The 16,923-nt window shown below is 45.2% G+C and overlaps 1 protein-coding gene across 5 annotated transcripts in view; it reads left to right on the plus strand.

Annotated features, from left to right (window-relative positions):
• Positions 1-537: 537 nt before the first annotated feature.
• LOC140395536 (putative cleavage and polyadenylation specificity factor subunit 4-like protein) overlaps positions 538-16,923 on the plus strand; it is a 32,373-nt gene continuing 15,987 nt past the window's right edge. For 3 of the 5 annotated variants that reach the window (XM_072483452.1, XM_072483454.1, XM_072483453.1), the window contains exons 1-6: positions 538-679; positions 3,141-3,191; positions 3,870-4,022; positions 6,565-6,660; positions 9,011-9,104; positions 9,941-9,974. In XM_072483452.1, coding sequence (XP_072339553.1) covers positions 577-679; positions 3,141-3,191; positions 3,870-4,022; positions 6,565-6,660; positions 9,011-9,104; positions 9,941-9,974 — 531 coding nt within the window. In that variant the 5' untranslated portion in view covers positions 538-576. Of the gene's footprint in view, positions 680-2,672; positions 2,806-3,140; positions 3,192-3,869; positions 4,023-6,564; positions 6,661-9,010; positions 9,105-9,940; positions 9,975-16,923 lie in introns of those variants that run through there. The other 2 variants (XM_072483456.1, XM_072483455.1) reach the window with 2 other exon arrangements.

Raw genomic sequence — 16,923 nt, forward strand, 5'->3', positions numbered from 1 at the left:
CACTATAAAAGGGATGAGGCACTCACACCCCGCCTCTTTCCACAGACCAACATCTACAGAGTGAGACAGGGTGTATCCTCAGCATCACACCCCAGCTTAGAGTAAGGCTGGTTCAGTTAGACTGAGTTACTATATTTAGATTAGCAGAGAGTCGAACTCATTGAGAACTGCCCAATAAAACACATTGAACTCACTTCAAAGTGGAGCATCTTTTACTCAAAACTGCATCAAGTGGCAGCTTGTGTTATTCCAAATTACATAACACAACACTCAGCTTTCAGAAAACAACTCATTCAGCCACTATCCCTGCTGTGGAATCATGTCATGTGACCACTATAAACCTTTAACTTGGAAGTAATTAAATCAACTCTTTAATCAACAAATCGATGTTTATCCTATAATTTGTAGTTAATTATAAAAAGTAATTTTGAACAGAATTAAAAGTTTTCAAAGTCCCAGCAGGCCCTGGCCACTGATGTGTGTATAAATCAAGTTTGTCTAGTCACATGCTTGTTTTCTCATGTTTACTGAGAATAGTATTGATGAAAGCAAGAGTTGAAACTGAAACATTAAAAGATGCAAGAGTTGATTGCTGGTTTACAAAAGATGAGATTTGATTTTGAAATTGTCTTGGAGCAACAGAGAGGAATGATGACATTGCCATTTTCTGGCATGGATAGTAAGGGGCACTTTATAATTTGGAGCCTAAACTTGGAACTAAAACAAATGCTTATGCCTATAAGATTCACTACAACCTTTACATTTAAGTAGTCAGTTGTCGTTTACATAGTAATGGAAATTTTAATGTTATGCAAACGATTTTCAATGTCTAACTTTTATCATTTGTTTGTAAATATTCATGATTTTTTAATTTATGCATGAGATGTAATGGTAAGGTGAAGCCAGAATTTATTGCCCTTGAGAAGGTGGTGGTGAGTTCCCTTCTTGAACCACGGTAGTCTGTGTGGTGTAGGTAGTTCCACCAAGTGCTGTTAGGGAGGGAGTTCCAGATTATGACCCATGACAATGAAATGAAAATCAGGATTGTAATCTGGATTTGGGAGGGGAATTTGTGGGTTGCCATTTCAGGCAGAACATGTTGTGGTTCGGAAGGTGCTGGGGAAGGAACCTTGGCCAGGTGATGCAGTACATCTTGTAAATGACACATTGTAGCTATGGTATGCTGGCAATGGAGGAAGTGAATGATTAAGGTGGTGGATGGGCTGCCAATCAAGTGGGCTTATCTTGAGTGTTGTCGGATCTGTACTTATCCAGACCATTGCAGAGTATTCCGTTGCACTCCTGACTCATGCCTCAGCCTTTTAAGAAGAGTTGGGATAATATTTTCCAAAACTTCTGAAGTTCTTAAAGCAAAATTATACCACACCTTTATGATAATTTATCCTGCTATTCGTTGGTTCAGATTTCATCCAGTACTTTGAAACTTAGTTTCGGGTATTTAAAGTAGACAACAATCTCAATGATGCCAGGATATGTAAATGGTAGCCATGATGTGGAGATGCCAGTGTTGGAGTGGAGTGAGCACAGTAAGAAGTCTTACAACACCAGGTTAAAGTCCTTCAAGGAGCTGTGCTCCGAAAGCTAGTGATTCGAAACAAACCTGTTGGACTTTAACCTGGTGTTGTAAGACTTCTTACTAGGAAATGTAACAGCACAAGATCTGCTACCATATCCTAAATTTGAACCCCTAATTCAGTTTGTGTTTTTCTCTCGCAACTATTCCTGAACTATTTTGTGAGAACAGGAGATTGAAAGGCCAATTCCAGCTGTCGTAACTTTAATAATTTGAGAACAGAAATTTGAACTAACTGAAACAAATCCGGTTCGGTTTTCTTCTTGTATGACAAGCAACAAAATACTAGTCGATGATTTTGGTTCCAAACTTCGAAGCAACCTTGTCCCTTGGAGGATGTTGTCCTCTTTGGAAATTGGGATTGGACGTCAGGGTCTTGTTTGGGCTGGATTGACTCCAAGGTGATAGGTTGAGAATTGGATGGTTGTAAACAAGCCAAACCTTTTATGGCAGGCTCAGTACATCATAATGGTGGCATGGTAGCGCAGTGGTTAGCATTGCGGTCTCAGCGCCATGAACCCGGTTTCGATTCCGACCTCGGGTCACTGTCTGTGTGGAGTTTGAACATTCTCTCCGTGTCTGCGTGAGTTTCCTATGGGTGCTCTGGTTTCCTCCCACAGTCCAAAGATGTGCAGATCAAGTGGATCAGTCATACTAAATTGCCCCTTAGTGTCCAAAGGTTAGGTGGAGGTTACAAAGTTACTGGGATTGGGCGGGGGATTGGACCTAGGTAGGGTGCCTTTTCCGATGCCGGTGAAGACTTGATGGTCAAATGGCCTGCTTCTGCACTGCAGCATTCTATGGGGTTATTTCTAAGTCGCACAGATCTGGAGTAGGTCACGACATTTTGGGTGATTTGGTCTATTGATGGGGAAGGGTTCTATCTTTTCGGAACCCCAGAATCCTGCAAGTCAAGACCCGACAGCGGAGAGCACTCCTTTCTGGCCAGACGTGAATCTTACCAAATGAGCTGTGTACTCGGTTAGAGCTCAGCAGTATCCATGCACATATTTCCGAAATCACTGAACCTTTACTCATGGATCTTTGGTATAGATAAACATTAACTATGAAAGGAAAGGTTGTGGACTCCATGTTGAACATTGGAAATTCAAGTTGTGTGGATTTTTAAGTTAATTTTAAACTCTTTGTGCTTGTTGTACTGCAAAAAAGCACTTATTTCTCTTATTAAAATGAGATGCATCTCACCTGAGGTATAGTAGAATGTTCAATGTGTAAGTCTGTTTCGGCAGAGTGCAAATTTAACATTTAATATGCGCTAAAATATTTTAGGGCAGTGTTAGAACATGTAAGAAGGTTACTAACTCTAATGCAGTAAAGTGAATAGCTATTGGTGAAGGCTACAAAATGTTTAATGTGTAGGTGTGAGCAAAAAATGTTGGCGTCTGGTATTAACTGCAAAGATGTGAGAAACCATTAACTTGAGCACTATGCGGAAACTGATTAAGTGAAATAGATGCAGAAACAAAAGACTAGAATCCAGTCCATGATCTTGCAGCTCTGTAAATGTTATGATCTTTCTTTGCAGAATCCAGTTCAGCAGTCTGTGAGCTTTTCATTAAAGGTAAATGCTTAAAAGGTAAGATCCGAAGAAAATCATTAATGTACTGAGAATGTGACCTCTCTATGTTTATAAATGGGTTTTCCATGAAATAGGACAGGGCAGGGTGGAGTTACTGTGGAGAGTTTAGGGATTGGCTGTGTGGGGAGACCTTCTAGAATCTAGAAACAATATATGGGAACTATAAAGGTGAACCTACATCAACAAATTCCTAGCAATGATCATGAAGCAAACCCCCTTCATTTCATAATGTGGATGGTATCCTGTGAATTGAAATAAATATTGAATTTAAGAAATGTCTTAGAGAAACATTCAAAATCAACCTTATATCATTTATTTAAAGTTAAATGTGTAAGTTGACAATTAATAACTACAAAAATTGTTGAGGTATTTGATACAACTTAGATCATTGCTAATGAACTCCTCATGACAATATCTATGATCCAGATTACAGTGTTAGTGACAGAAATGATCAAATTCTGGTTTTATTACGTGCAATTTTGTTGGATTATTCAGTGTCTTGGAAAATTGTATTCGGTGAGTGTCAACATTTCAATATAATCAGAGGCCTTCCCCAGAACATAATTTTCAAACTGAACCAGATAAGTTTTTCTCCTCTTCTCTCTGTGCACCCATTCCAATACTTCAAAAGTCTTGCTGCAGTTGTAGCTAATGCTATCTTTTTGGTTATGGCAGAACAAACGTGCCCATTTCGACACATGTGTGGCGACAAAACCATTGTATGCAAACACTGGCTCCGAGGTCTGTGTAAAAAGGGGGATCAGTGTGAGTTCTTACACGAGTACGATGAGGCCAAAATGCCACGGTGCTACTTCTATTCAAAATTTGGTAAGATTTATTTCTATGTATTAGGATAATAATTGACTAACTTGGGAAGTTTCTAAGATTTAAAAAAAACTTTCCCCTAAGATTTGAAAAGACTTGGGCTGCAATTCAGCGTCGTCGTCGCGCCCAACTTGGTGCCGGGATGAGGCCGCTGAATCTTGCGAGAGGCCTTGCAGTTCTTTTTTGGCATCGGCAAGGAATCTCCTGTCAAGGCCACACTTTCGTCATTTCCTGCACTGACGAGCCAAGTGTAGGAAGACTATTCGAGGATCGGGGCGCCATTTTTAAAGGCAGCCCTGATCTTTCGATCCCCAGGCTGGCAGGGGCACTGGTAGGGTGCTAGGCTCGCAGTGCCAAGGTGTCCAGATCCCAGGTTGCCCTTGCCAGGGGTCGGGCCCGGTGTACCTTGCCCATATGAGGTTGGGTGAGGGGGTACTCGAGGATACCGGAAGATTTAAGTTGGATGAAATGGGAGGGTCCGGAGTCTGCGGTGGAGTTGCTCCGAGGAGTCAAAAGATCGGGGTTGCCTTTAAAAATGGTGCCCCAATCCTTGAGTAGTCTTACTGTAGCTCGTCAGTGCAGGAAATGACTAAAGTGCGGCCTTGACAGGGAATTCCTCGTCAAGGCCAAAAAAAAACAGCAAAGTGCCGGTGAAGAGGGGGAGTGCTGGGAATCACCCTGCTAAACACACCCAAAACCGGACATAGAATGTTTTTAGTTCAATCGCTGTGATGCTGAATGAAAGTGGTCAGTCAAACCAATTGTAATTAATTGCTATAAACTTCTAATGCTAAACCCTATAAATCTGGGCTGGTTTAGCACAGTGGGCTAAACAGCTGGCTTGTAATGCAGAACAATGCCAGCAGCGCGGGCTCAATTCCCGTACTGGCCTCCCCGAACAGGCATCGGAATGTGGCGACTAGGGGCTTTTCACAGTAACTTCCTTGACTACTTGTGACAATAAAGATTATTAAAAAATAACGATAGGGCTGGAATTTTTCCAATTGATAGCTAGGATTTCTACCCATTAAGCACCTCAAACATTGAGATTAGTACATTTCTAATTGTGAGGCCGAGAATAAGTCAAAGTGCACATAATTAATTTTTACACTTCCCTGACCGGGATTTACATAAAACAGAAAAATTATCAGTTAGTGTTTCTACAAAGATTCTAATATACTTTGTTTGTACAGTTCCTAATTCACCAGTATCATTGCAAGAGGAATTCACTGGTCTGGGAGATTTTACATGAAATGCATCCTTAAATAACTTTTTACTGTATGCTTTTAAATAGGATTAAATAGGATAAGGGCAGCACGTAGCACAGTGGTTAGCACTGTTGCTTCACAGCGCCAGGGTCCCAGGTTCGATTCCAGGCTTGGGCCACTGTCTGCGCGGAGTCTGCAGGTTCCCCCCATTTCTGCGTGGGTTTCCTCCAGGTGCTCCGGTTTCCTCCGACAAGTCCCGAAAGATGTGCTGTTGGGTAATTTGGACGTTCTGAATTCTCCCTCTGTGTACCCGAACAGACGCCGGAATGTGGCGACGAGTGGCTTTTCACAGTAACTTCATTGCAGTGTTAATGTAAGGCTACTTGTGACAATAAAGATTATTATAAAAAAGATTATTATTACAAAGGATTAAATAGGTTTTAAGTGCTTCAATGGGTAAATATTATTTAGTGTTGGTACTGAATTACAGGCTGCAAAGGCTTCAAGTTCAATTACTGTCTGCCCACCCAAGGTGGCATTGCAGCACCATGACCGACATCAAAGGAAGAGAAAAGTCAGCTATGATCAATATGAAATAACCTGTAAAAATTTGATGAGACAAAATAGAAGTTGGCTGCGATGGCCTGCTGCCCTTGCACCTCGAGTCAACTGCTAGGATCACCAATTGGAAAGCTGACTATATTGCTGACCATATTGCCTATGATATCCTTTCCAATTAAATCAATGGACTGAAATCATGGACAACGCTTGATTTTTCAGTCGGTACACCTCGGGGGCAAAGCTGTACACTGGGATGGCGGTAAACATCTAGGCAATGCTTTTAAGTATACGTACTGACAAATAGGTCCGCTGGCAAGGGATTGGAAACCTTTTTCAACCTGTGGATCTTTACCCCAACAGAAGTTATTGCCTTCAGAGATGGGGCAAGGAGAGAAAATGAGGGTTATTTTTTAATTTCGAGTTCCACAGTGTTCGTCCTATGTCTTGCCCCCTGATGGAGATAGTGATTTTTTTTTTAAAGGAAATCTGTAGCAATTCAATTGAGCCAAAATTATCTATGGGAGGGGAGGATAAAGAACAATGTTGTGACCATTTGCAATCATTTAATCCTTTTTCAAACATAGCAGGATGCTTGTTCAAGCATAGGAAACTAGGATTCAAATTATCTTCATTTTTCTTTCCCAGAAAACCTACTACGGTTAAACTTTTGATACGGGGTATAGCAGCATAAATCTGTTCCATCACTATCAATGCTTAGGATAACATTGGTGCACTGGAATACTGAGCTCTTCTAACTTGCTATCTTTTTGATCCAGGTGAATGTAATAAGCAAGAATGCCCTTTCTTGCACATCGATTCACAGATAAAAATTCAAGACTGTCCCTGGTATGACCGAGGATTCTGCAAACATGGTAACTGCTGATTTTTACTTTCATTATGTTAATACTGTACTCCATACCAATTTCTCTTGAGACTCAATGTCCTTGCAAAGACTAAAGGACTGCAGACTGCTTTTTATTCTCGATGTGAAATACTTTTCATTCTTAGTCACGATTGTCCAGCCAGTGGAAAAATTGACATCAAAGAGGCAGATTTATTTCTCTCTCTGCTGCTGTTCTGCTTCTGTTTTCATCACTGTGTCACTCAAAATGAACAGTTTTGGCTGGTACTGGCTAGCGGCAGAGTAAGTAAATAGATTCAATCCTGGTGGGGTTTATCTTCGGAAATTGTATGGTGCTCGCTTGGAATTTAGTTCTCCAAGTGTGATTAAAGGAGGGCCTCATCTGGCTCCAGGTTGGCACCATCATGGTGTATAAAAATGAAGACAAAGAATATAGGATGAGTGTTTAATGTTGTTTTGTTGCCAGGAAGCGAATGAGGATTGAATGCAGCAAATCGGTCGGCCATAGCGATAAGCCTTGACTACAAAAAAGGAAGTCATTCAGCCAATCAGATATCATACTGGAACTAATAATGAATGACGCTGTTCTGTTCTCTTCCAATGGACAATTGATAACATTGGGGATTATTGTGCATATTATTCAAAGTTCTCTGGGTCTGTGCCAAATTTTTGAATATTAAAACCTTTTCAGCATCTGGAATATGCATAAAGCAGAAATCCCAATGTCTGCACGAGGCCAATTTGGGTTTAAAACACACAATCGCCCCTTTTGAGTTTACAGATTACATCAAATGACTGCAAATGTACCACAGTCTGAAACAGTCTTTTATAAGCGCCACTCTTTCTAGAATTCTGTAATACCGATTTTAAAACGGCAATTATTTGAGAGTGCTTCTTCATATAGGTGCTGAAGGAAAATTGCTTCGTGAAGAAAGTGCTGAGAGCCATTAATTACAATACTCCTGCTGTTCTGTATGTAGCAATATTGTTAATTCCAAAGTGCTTTCCAGCTCTGCTGTTTAATAAATCACATTAATTAATAGCCAATGGAAAGAATTTTGAAGTATATAGAATTATGCAATACAGCAGAGAGGGGGCTATTCAGCCCATCTTGTGTGTGCTGGCACCCTGTCAGAGTAATTGACCTAGTCCCAATCCTCCACCTTTTCCCTGTACAGTAAAAAGTCTTACAACACCAGGTTAAAGTCCAACAGGTTTGTTTCGAATCACTAGCTTTCGAAGCACAGCTCCCTCCTTCAACTGAGGAAGGAGCTGTGCTCCGAAAGCTAGTGATTCGAAACAAACCTGTTGGACTTTAATCTGGTGTTTTAAGACTTCTTACTGTGTTCACCCCAGTCCAACGCCAGCATTTCCACATCATGGCCTTTCCCTGTAGACATGCAATTGTTTTCCTCTTCAGATAATGATACAATTCTCTTTTCAAAGAAATCTGCCTCCACCCTATGCTCTCTCTCAGGAAGTGCACTGCCGATCCTAATCACTCGCTGCATTAAAGGATTCAACTCAAATTGGTGTCCTCTAGTTTGTGATCCTTCCGCCAATAAAATAAATTGTTTCAATTTCTACAGACTGAACTAGAATTGGAAATTTTCGTACAACATACAGGAAATTGTTTAACCTGACTTGGTATTTCTCAGTGAAAGGAATGATGACCACGTGCATAATGAAACCAGCAGTCTGGCTAGTAGTTCCGATGAATGCTGAGCATTTGTACAATAGTTTCCCTCTGCAAGTAACATCAAAAGGAAGATAATTCTGACCCAAAGAATAACTGAAAAATAAGAGAATTGGAAAGTGCTTTGGTAGAATGTTTCTTGTTGAGATCCTGTAGTCCGAACTATCATGAAGGGTTTTAGTACAAAATGGCGACTTTGTCTTTGCTGATGACTGACCAGTTCATTTCCAGAAGGCGCAGTTTTACTTGTTTCATCTTGTAGATGGTCTTAGTTCGTTGGGAATGTTGACAAAAAGAAACTACATTTCAGATTATTTGTTTTGCACTTTGAATTTTTTTTTATTTTCATTCAACCCACAATCATTTAGTTTTATTCGCTGAATGAATGGTTCTTTTCCTGCGTATATTATTGGTTCATTGCATACTGGGAACCAAGGGCAGCATCAGACATAGAGGGCTAAATCAAAGATACGTTTGGCATTGAGGCGAGGTTATTCAATAGTATTGAACACAAGACAAAGATTGAAATTTATCTATGCAGCCGGACCAAGTTAGACATGACAAAATACTGAACTTTTGAAAACTGTGAAGGTATAAAATTTTACAAAAAGTGATAATTAACGTTATATATTAAATCCACTCACTTGAACTGTTTTTGTGGTAGGCCCACTCTGCAAGAATAAGCACACCAGGAAAATAATGTGTGTGAATTATTCAGCTGGCTTCTGCCCTGAAGGGACAGCATGTAAACTTTCACAGTAAGTATTGTGCAAGTTACATTAAATAGTGCCCTCCGTGGCTTGTGGAAACAGCTAGGATCCTCAACTATGATCATCTATTTCAGCTGATACGAAGTTGGGTAGAATCCCGACTACGTAGTTAAGTGTTAAGGAATTATTTGCTCAAATATCAGATGATGGCTTCAAATATTTTTTTCGTCAAACATTTGAGCACATAGTATTGGCGGCTTGGATCAATAGGCAGCACTCTCACATGTAACTGATGGTTGTGGGTTCAAGTCTCACTTCAGCACGGAAATGGCATGTCAGCACGGTAATGAGGGGAGTGCTGCATTGTTGGAAATGCATATGCTATCATTCATATGAGATGTTAAGCATTTCTAAGGTGGCGGTGCTCTCATCGGCATAAATTGATCATTTATCTCCTTTGTAGTTTGTGGAATCCTGCTGTGCACAAATTGGTAGCTGTGTTTGTCAACTTAACAAAAAATGGCTTCACTGCAAAATTAAGTTACTCGGGTGTGAACTACTGTTGAGATGCTCTGAGGAGTAGTAAGGGCTACAATTTCTCTTCACGTATTGTAGAACGTGAGCCCCGCTGCGAAATCCTAGGGATGCATGCATTCTTTTCTCCGCTGAAAGTGAATGCCCAAGAACCTATCCTTCTTCATTTCAAGTGTTGATGGCAACAGGAATTTGGAAATAGCTTGAGGAATCTTTTAACTTACCGACAGTAAAAAAAAAAAAGAAGAGATGCAGAAAGGGAAACAAAAGAAAAACATTCTTCAGTGCAGCAATTATTTTCTTCTGGTGCCAAATGACTTAAATAATTATTCATTTTCTACTTTTTTCAGCCCAATTAAAGAATTTACTGACTGGAACAGCGAGGTAGGTTTAAAGAATATATTTTCTCTTGAACTGGCTTCACTGAAGTACTGGTTGGATAATGTGTATATTGATATCAATACTGAAATTGGGTTAAATGTATTTACTGACCATCAATGTTAGGAGCTAGAGGCGCCCTGACAAAAGTAAATTGTATACATTTAAGATGTATTTCACAGAATCACAGAATAATACAATGCAGAAGAGGCCATTTGGCCCATCAAGTTGGCACCAACGCATGAAAATCACCTGCCCTGTCTACCTAATCCCATTTGTCAGCACTTGGCCCATAACATTGAACGTTAAGACGTGCCAAGTGCTCATCCAGGTACTTTTTAAAGGATGTGAGGCAACCCACCTCTACCACCGTCCCAGGCAGTGCATTCTAGGCCGTCACCACCCTTCTGGGTAAAAACACTTTTCCTCAAATCCACCGTAAACCTCCTGCCCCTCACCTTGAACTTGTGTCCCCTCTTGCCTGACCCTTTGACTAAGGGGAACTGCTGCTCCCTCTCCACCCTGTCCAAGCCCCTCACCTTCTTTAAAATTGGATCCAGGGACAGTCAATTCAACAGAGTCAAATGAGTAAATTATTTAACTGTTTGGCAAGGTGTTCCTTGACGGCTGAGTTGGCAAGGCCCATATTCAACGGCAACGAACCCCCACGTGAATCTCGCCATTGCTGGCTGTTTTGCCGTCTCATTCACCAGTCTCGCGCCTCAGCAGCTCACCGCTAACAAGGGGGAGACGCTTTTAAACACTCAGGTCAACACACAAGTAGTGCACCGATCTGGCCAGGCTTCCTGACGGCGTTGATGCGAGATGGGACATCCTGTTCCCCTGAGAGGGTCAGAGGCCCAGATGCTGGGCCAGAAATGCCACCTGGGAGGCAGTGGTTGTCAGTGGGGCAGCATGACCAGGAGGACGCTGAACAATATTGGAAGAAGACCAACAATCTCCACCGAGCTGCAAGGGGAAGTTATAACCTCTCACCTAGCATCAGTTCGGTCAAATTCCCAGATAGCTGGCTGACATCTCACACCCTCCCCACATTGATCTTGATGCTTGTTCCTCAGAACTCCCTGGCACCCACCAGCACAACCCCTTCATGTCCAGATGTGGTGCCCACCCATGTCATCTGCTATGGACCCCCGACCCATCAAGCATGCGGCTCACAATGCCCTCCCTTTGTCCCACAGGAGAAGGTGGCCCATAATAAACAGGAAAGGGCCAAGACAGGAGGGCGGAGTCCCAGATTTCCAAGTCCTCACCCCCTATGATGGACGGGCCCTGGAGAGCGTGAGGTTAACCGAGGTGAGAACAGTCACCAACAGTGAGGTTGGCCTGCCCAGCAGAGTGAGGATACACAGCTGTTCACCCACATGACCTGCCTCAAGTGAGTGTCAGACAAAACGATCCTTCCCCCTCACTGACCACATATCCATTGTCTCGCAGGATCTCCATCCGGTGAGGCCTGGCCATCTAGAGTAGTTCACCCCCCCCCCCCCCCCCAACCCCCCAATTCCCCCACCACCCAAGAGATCACCTCTGAGGAAAGCTCTGAGGAGACCATCGTTGAGGCATTACAGCTATCACCCCACCTTCCACTAGCACAGAGACGCACACCTTGGTGGGTGCCATTGTGCCCCAGAAGCCTGTGCACTAACCTGGTGAGCACCACACATTTGCTGATGCACATCAGGTGGAGGCAGGAACTTCCAAGGGAGACAGCAGTCAGAGGTCTGCTGGATCCCAGGGCTCAGCTGGGTCCCAATCAGATGCTGAGCCTCTGGACAAGGTTCTCCCAGAGCTGATGCAGATGTTAGGGCACCGCCGTGACATTCAGGAGGGGATGTCAGGTACATTCCAGTGACCATCGAGCCGATTGGAGGAGTCCCAAGGCAGGAGATGTGGCTGACCATGCGTGGCACCGAGGCGAACACTGCTAGGGTGGCGACCTCGGTGGAAAACCTGGAGCAAGACATCTGCGTTTTTCAGTGTTGGTGTCCAAAGCATGGCTCAGTCTGTGACAACTATGACTGAGGGCCTCAACATCATGTTCCAGTCAATGAGGGAATGTCCCAGATGCAGGTGGACATTGCCGAGGCAATGCAGAGTGTGGCCCAGTCACAGAGGACCATCGCTGAGGGCATCGACAACATGGTGCAGACAATGGGGAGCTGCCAGGACTGACAAAGCCAGATGACTGAGACCTCTAGAGCTCACTCCAGCTGCCCCTCCATCCCATGGAGACCCCGGGGCCCTAGGGGCACCTTCAGGGAGGAGACCTGGAGTCTGCCACCAAGGAGACCATGGCGGACACCAGTCCTCTTAAATTCTCCCCTCCTAACATTGGCGCATCACAAGGACAGCGGGCAGAACAGGGAGGCACGGCGACACCAGTTGCATTGGTAGGTTGGCCGGGAGCCCCCAGCTCCAGGCCGGGGGGGGCAAGGTTGCTGTCAGCAGAAAGACAGGAGGCAGAACTTTGCAGAAGCTGGACCACCAGAGCTTTCCTCACAGCAAGTAATCATCACTCTCCTGCCTTGTATATTGACCCGCTGATAGCACCGGAGGGGGGTGTACTGCAAGGCACCACCAAAGCGGTCAAGGCATCGGAACCGCATTTTGTGCAGTCTGATGCACTGCTCAATAACCGCTGCACTGCTCAATAACCGCATGGGCCTCATTACATCGGGTTTCTGCCTCGGTCTCCGGCCTCCACACTGGTGGCATCAGCCAGGACATCAGCGGGTACCCCTTGTCCCCCAAGAGCCAACCCGTCATCCTAGGGTGGTCTTTGAAGACACCAGGGATCTGCAAGTGTCTCAGGATGTAACTGTCATGCGCGTTCCCTGGGTAGTGTGCACACATGGGCATGATACGGAGCCGGTGGTCGCACACAATCTGAACATTCAGGGAGTGGAACCCATTCCTGTTAATGAAGGGCACTCCCTGATGCCCTGGTGCGCACAAGGCGAAATGCATGCCATATATTGCCCCCTGGACCTGGGGCATCCCAGCAATGGCAGTGAATCCTGCAGCCCAGGCACCTTGGTGGGCTTGGTCCAGGTTGAAGGCGATTTAGTTGGATGTCCGGGCACACAGGGCACCCTTGATTTTCCGAATGCATCTTTGGCTGGAGCTTGAGAAATGATGCACTGGTCCCCGCTTGAGCCCTAAAATAATCCAGTTACATAAATGAACAGGGCTGAGGTGACCTTCACGCTAACTGGAGCAGTTGCTCTCCTCCAAGGGTCACGTCCATGTGCCATGTCCACAAGTACGTGGCACAGGCGCTGCACTGTCTCTTTGCTGAGAAGGAGCACATGCTGTCCGACATGCACATGCTGTCCGCCATCTTATCGAAAGACCAATGCCGCCTGTACAGCCTGGGCCGTTGCTGGCCTCCTCCTGTGGGTTTCTCCTCGGCCTGATGGGCAGCCGGATCTTCAGGGTGTACGATGGTTCCCTGCACATGGGGTGCTGCCTCCAGCCTGTGATGTCGCTGCTGCCCCTTCTCCGCGGTCTGCTTCCTTGGCTGCCACCAGCAACACGCGTGCAGCCTCTACGGGATTCACACCAGGCTGGGGTCTCAAATCCCATAATCCTCACCCTTAGCATGACACACGCCTTCTCTTGAGTGCCATCCAGCGACTCCGTTGTACTGGCAAACCTTGCTCTGCATACTCACCCCCCGGCAACATCAGGAGCCACTAGACCTCAGGCCTCTGCAGAGCTCCGGTGCCCTCCTCTGGCCCGCACTTTCCCTTTGGTCACGAGAGGATCTTCGGTGCTGAAGGCATGCTGTTTAGTATGTTGGCAGCTGCCTCTATGGTGCTGACACTCCTAGAGTTTAGGCTTCAAAGTTTCCTTAAGATGCTATGAACTAATCATCCTCTGAGGCATGGCCCATGTATCCTGGAGTAGGCACTTGAAAGTTGCCAATATTTTGTTGGTAAAATGGTCAACAGTAACAAAGATTTGAAAATCAACTACGTAACATTCCACATTTCACTCTAACCATTAATCAAAAAGGAAGCATCACCGTTCCATATTGGCACCAATACAAAGATATATCAGCTCATTTTCACAAAAGAAACAAAAACACGGTATCACCCCTTGCAGGTTCGTCAATGGAAACTGAGGATAAGCCTGAGAATGTGTTATCATGTCCAGAACTTTGTCGTAGAAATGATCTGTCCATCAGTGTGTGACTTGTTCCACGTATCAGTGCCATTCTCCGTCTAGGAGCCGCAGCTGTGCAGGCCCTCCCACACGGCCCAATCTCACCGGAACCAAATCCTGGCATCCACATATTCCACTGGTGCTTGAGATAGTTGAACATCCTCGACTTCCAGCGTGTTTAACCCACGGTGATGTGCCAGTTACATGCAGCACTCACCACACCCGCAATCTGCAAAAGCATTTCTTCGATGGCAGTTGAATCATGCCCATTGTTTTTGGCATGTTAATGCTTATGGCTGCATGCAAGGTTAAATGTTCCCTTACTTCATTATATATATTTTAAAAAATATCTATTTTATTCAAATTTTTTTCGGTCAAACAAGAACAGTACAGGATTTTCCCCTTTTTACAACTTTAAAACAATATAAATAATAATGATGACTGTTTTTTTTTTTAACAAATAAATAATATATTAACTAAACGGCAACTGGCAACAACAAAATAATAACTCTCCAAGACAATAAAGTCCCACACGCCAGTATAAATAACTAATATACAAACAACTATAGGAAACCCCTGAGGGCCCGCGTGGGCGCTCCCCCCCCCCCCCCCTCTCCCCCGGGTTGCTGCTGCTACCTTCTCCATTTCCCTTATCATTCTGCGAGGTAGTCAAGGAACGGTTGCCACCGCCTGGTGAACCCTTGAGCCGAACCTCTTAGTGCGTACTTTATCCGCTCCAATTTTATAAACCCTGCCATGTCGTTTATCCAGGCCTCCACGCCCGGGAGTTTAGCTTCTTTCCACATAAGTAGAATCCTTCGCCGGGCTACTAGGGACGCAAAGGCCAAAACATCGGCCTCTCTCGCCTCCTGCACTCCCGGCTCATCTGCAACCCCAAATATAGCCAACCCCCAGCCTGGTTCGACCCGGACCCCCCCACCACCTTTGAAATCACTTTTGCCACACCCACCCAGAACCCATGCAATACCGGACATGACCAAAACATGTGGGTGTGGTTCGCCGGGCTTCCCGCGCATCTCCCACACCTATCTTCCACACCAAAAAATCTACTCAGCCTTGCTCCCGTCATATGCGCCCTGTGTAGAACCTTGAATTGGATCAAGCTGAGCCTGGCACACGAGGACGAAGAGTTTACCCTACTTAGGGCATCTGCCCACAGCCCCTCCTCAATCTCTTCCCCCAGCTCCTCCTCCCATTTTCCCTTCAGCTCCTCTACCATCGTCTCCCCCTCATCTCTCATTTCCCTATATATATCTGACACCCTACCATCACCCACCCATGCTCCCGAAATCACTCTGTCCTGGATCTCTTGCGCCGGGAGCTGCGGAAATTCCCTCACCTGTTGCCTCACAAATGCCCTCACTTGCATATAGCGAAATGCATTCCCAGGTGGCAACCCATATTTTTCTGTCAGTGCTCCCAGACTCACGAACATCCCGTCTAAGAACAAGTCCTTCAATTTCGCAATTCCTGCTCGCTGCCAAGATTTAAATCCCCCATCTATCCTTCCCGGGACGAACCTATGGTTGTTCCTTATCGGGGACCACACTGAGGCACCCGTCACTCCCTTATGTCGTCTCCACTGCCCCCAACTTTTCAGTGTTGCCACCACCACTGGACTTGTGATGTACTTTTTCGGGGAGAACGTTAAAGGCGCTGTCGCTAATGCTTGCAGGCAGGTTCCCCTACAGGATGCCATCTCTAGTCTTTTCCACGCCGCTCCCTCCCCTTCCCCCATCCACTTGCATACCATTGATATATTGGCGGCCCAATAATAGTCACTTAAGCTCGGCAGTGCCAGTCCCCCCCTATCCCTGCTACGCTGCAGAAACCCCCTCTTCACTCTTGGGGTCTTCCCAGCCCACACAAAGCTCATAACGCTCTTATCCACTTTTTTGAAAAAAGCCTTGGTAATCATCCCAGGGAGGCACTGGAACACAAAAAGAAACCGCGGAAGGACCACCATTTTGACTGCCTGCACCTGCCCGCCAGTGACAGGGGCACCATGTCCCATCTCCTAAAATCCTCTTCCATCTGCTCCACCAATCTTCCTAAATTAAGCTTATGCAAGGTTCCCCAGTTCCTGGCTATCTGGATCCCTAGGTACCGAAAATCCCTTGTTACTCTCCTCAGCGGCAAATCATCTATTCCCCTGCTCTGTTCCCCAGGGTGCATCACAAACAGCTCACTCTTCCCCATATTCAGTTTATATCCCGAAAATTCCCCAAACTCCCTGAGTGTCTGCATTATCTCGGGCATCCCCTCCACTGGGTCCGCGACATACAACAACAAATCATCCGCGTATAATGACACCCGGTGCTCTTCTCCCCTAAGTACTCCCCTCCACTTCCTAGAGCCCCTCAGCGCTATGGCCAGTGGCTCAATTGCCAACGCAAACAGTATCGGGGACAGGGGACACCCCTGTCTTGTCCCTCTATATAGACGGATGTAGTCAGATCTCTGCGTGTTTGTGATCACACTTGCCACCGGGACCCTGTATAAAAGCTGAACCCACCCAATAAACCCCTCTCCAAATCCAAATCTCCTCAACACTTCCACAGGTAATCCCACTCCACTCTATCAAATGCTTTCTCAGCGTCCATAGCCACCACGATCTCCGCCTCTCCCTCCGGCGGGGACATCATCATCACACCTAGCAGCCTCCGTACATTAGTGTTCAACTGTCTCCCCTTAACAAACCCAGTTTGATCCTCGTGAACCACCCCCGGAACATAATCCTCGA

This window comes from Scyliorhinus torazame, chromosome 18 (assembly GCF_047496885.1).
Source record: "Scyliorhinus torazame isolate Kashiwa2021f chromosome 18, sScyTor2.1, whole genome shotgun sequence".
Classification (NCBI taxonomy): Eukaryota; Metazoa; Chordata; class Chondrichthyes; order Carcharhiniformes; family Scyliorhinidae; genus Scyliorhinus; species Scyliorhinus torazame.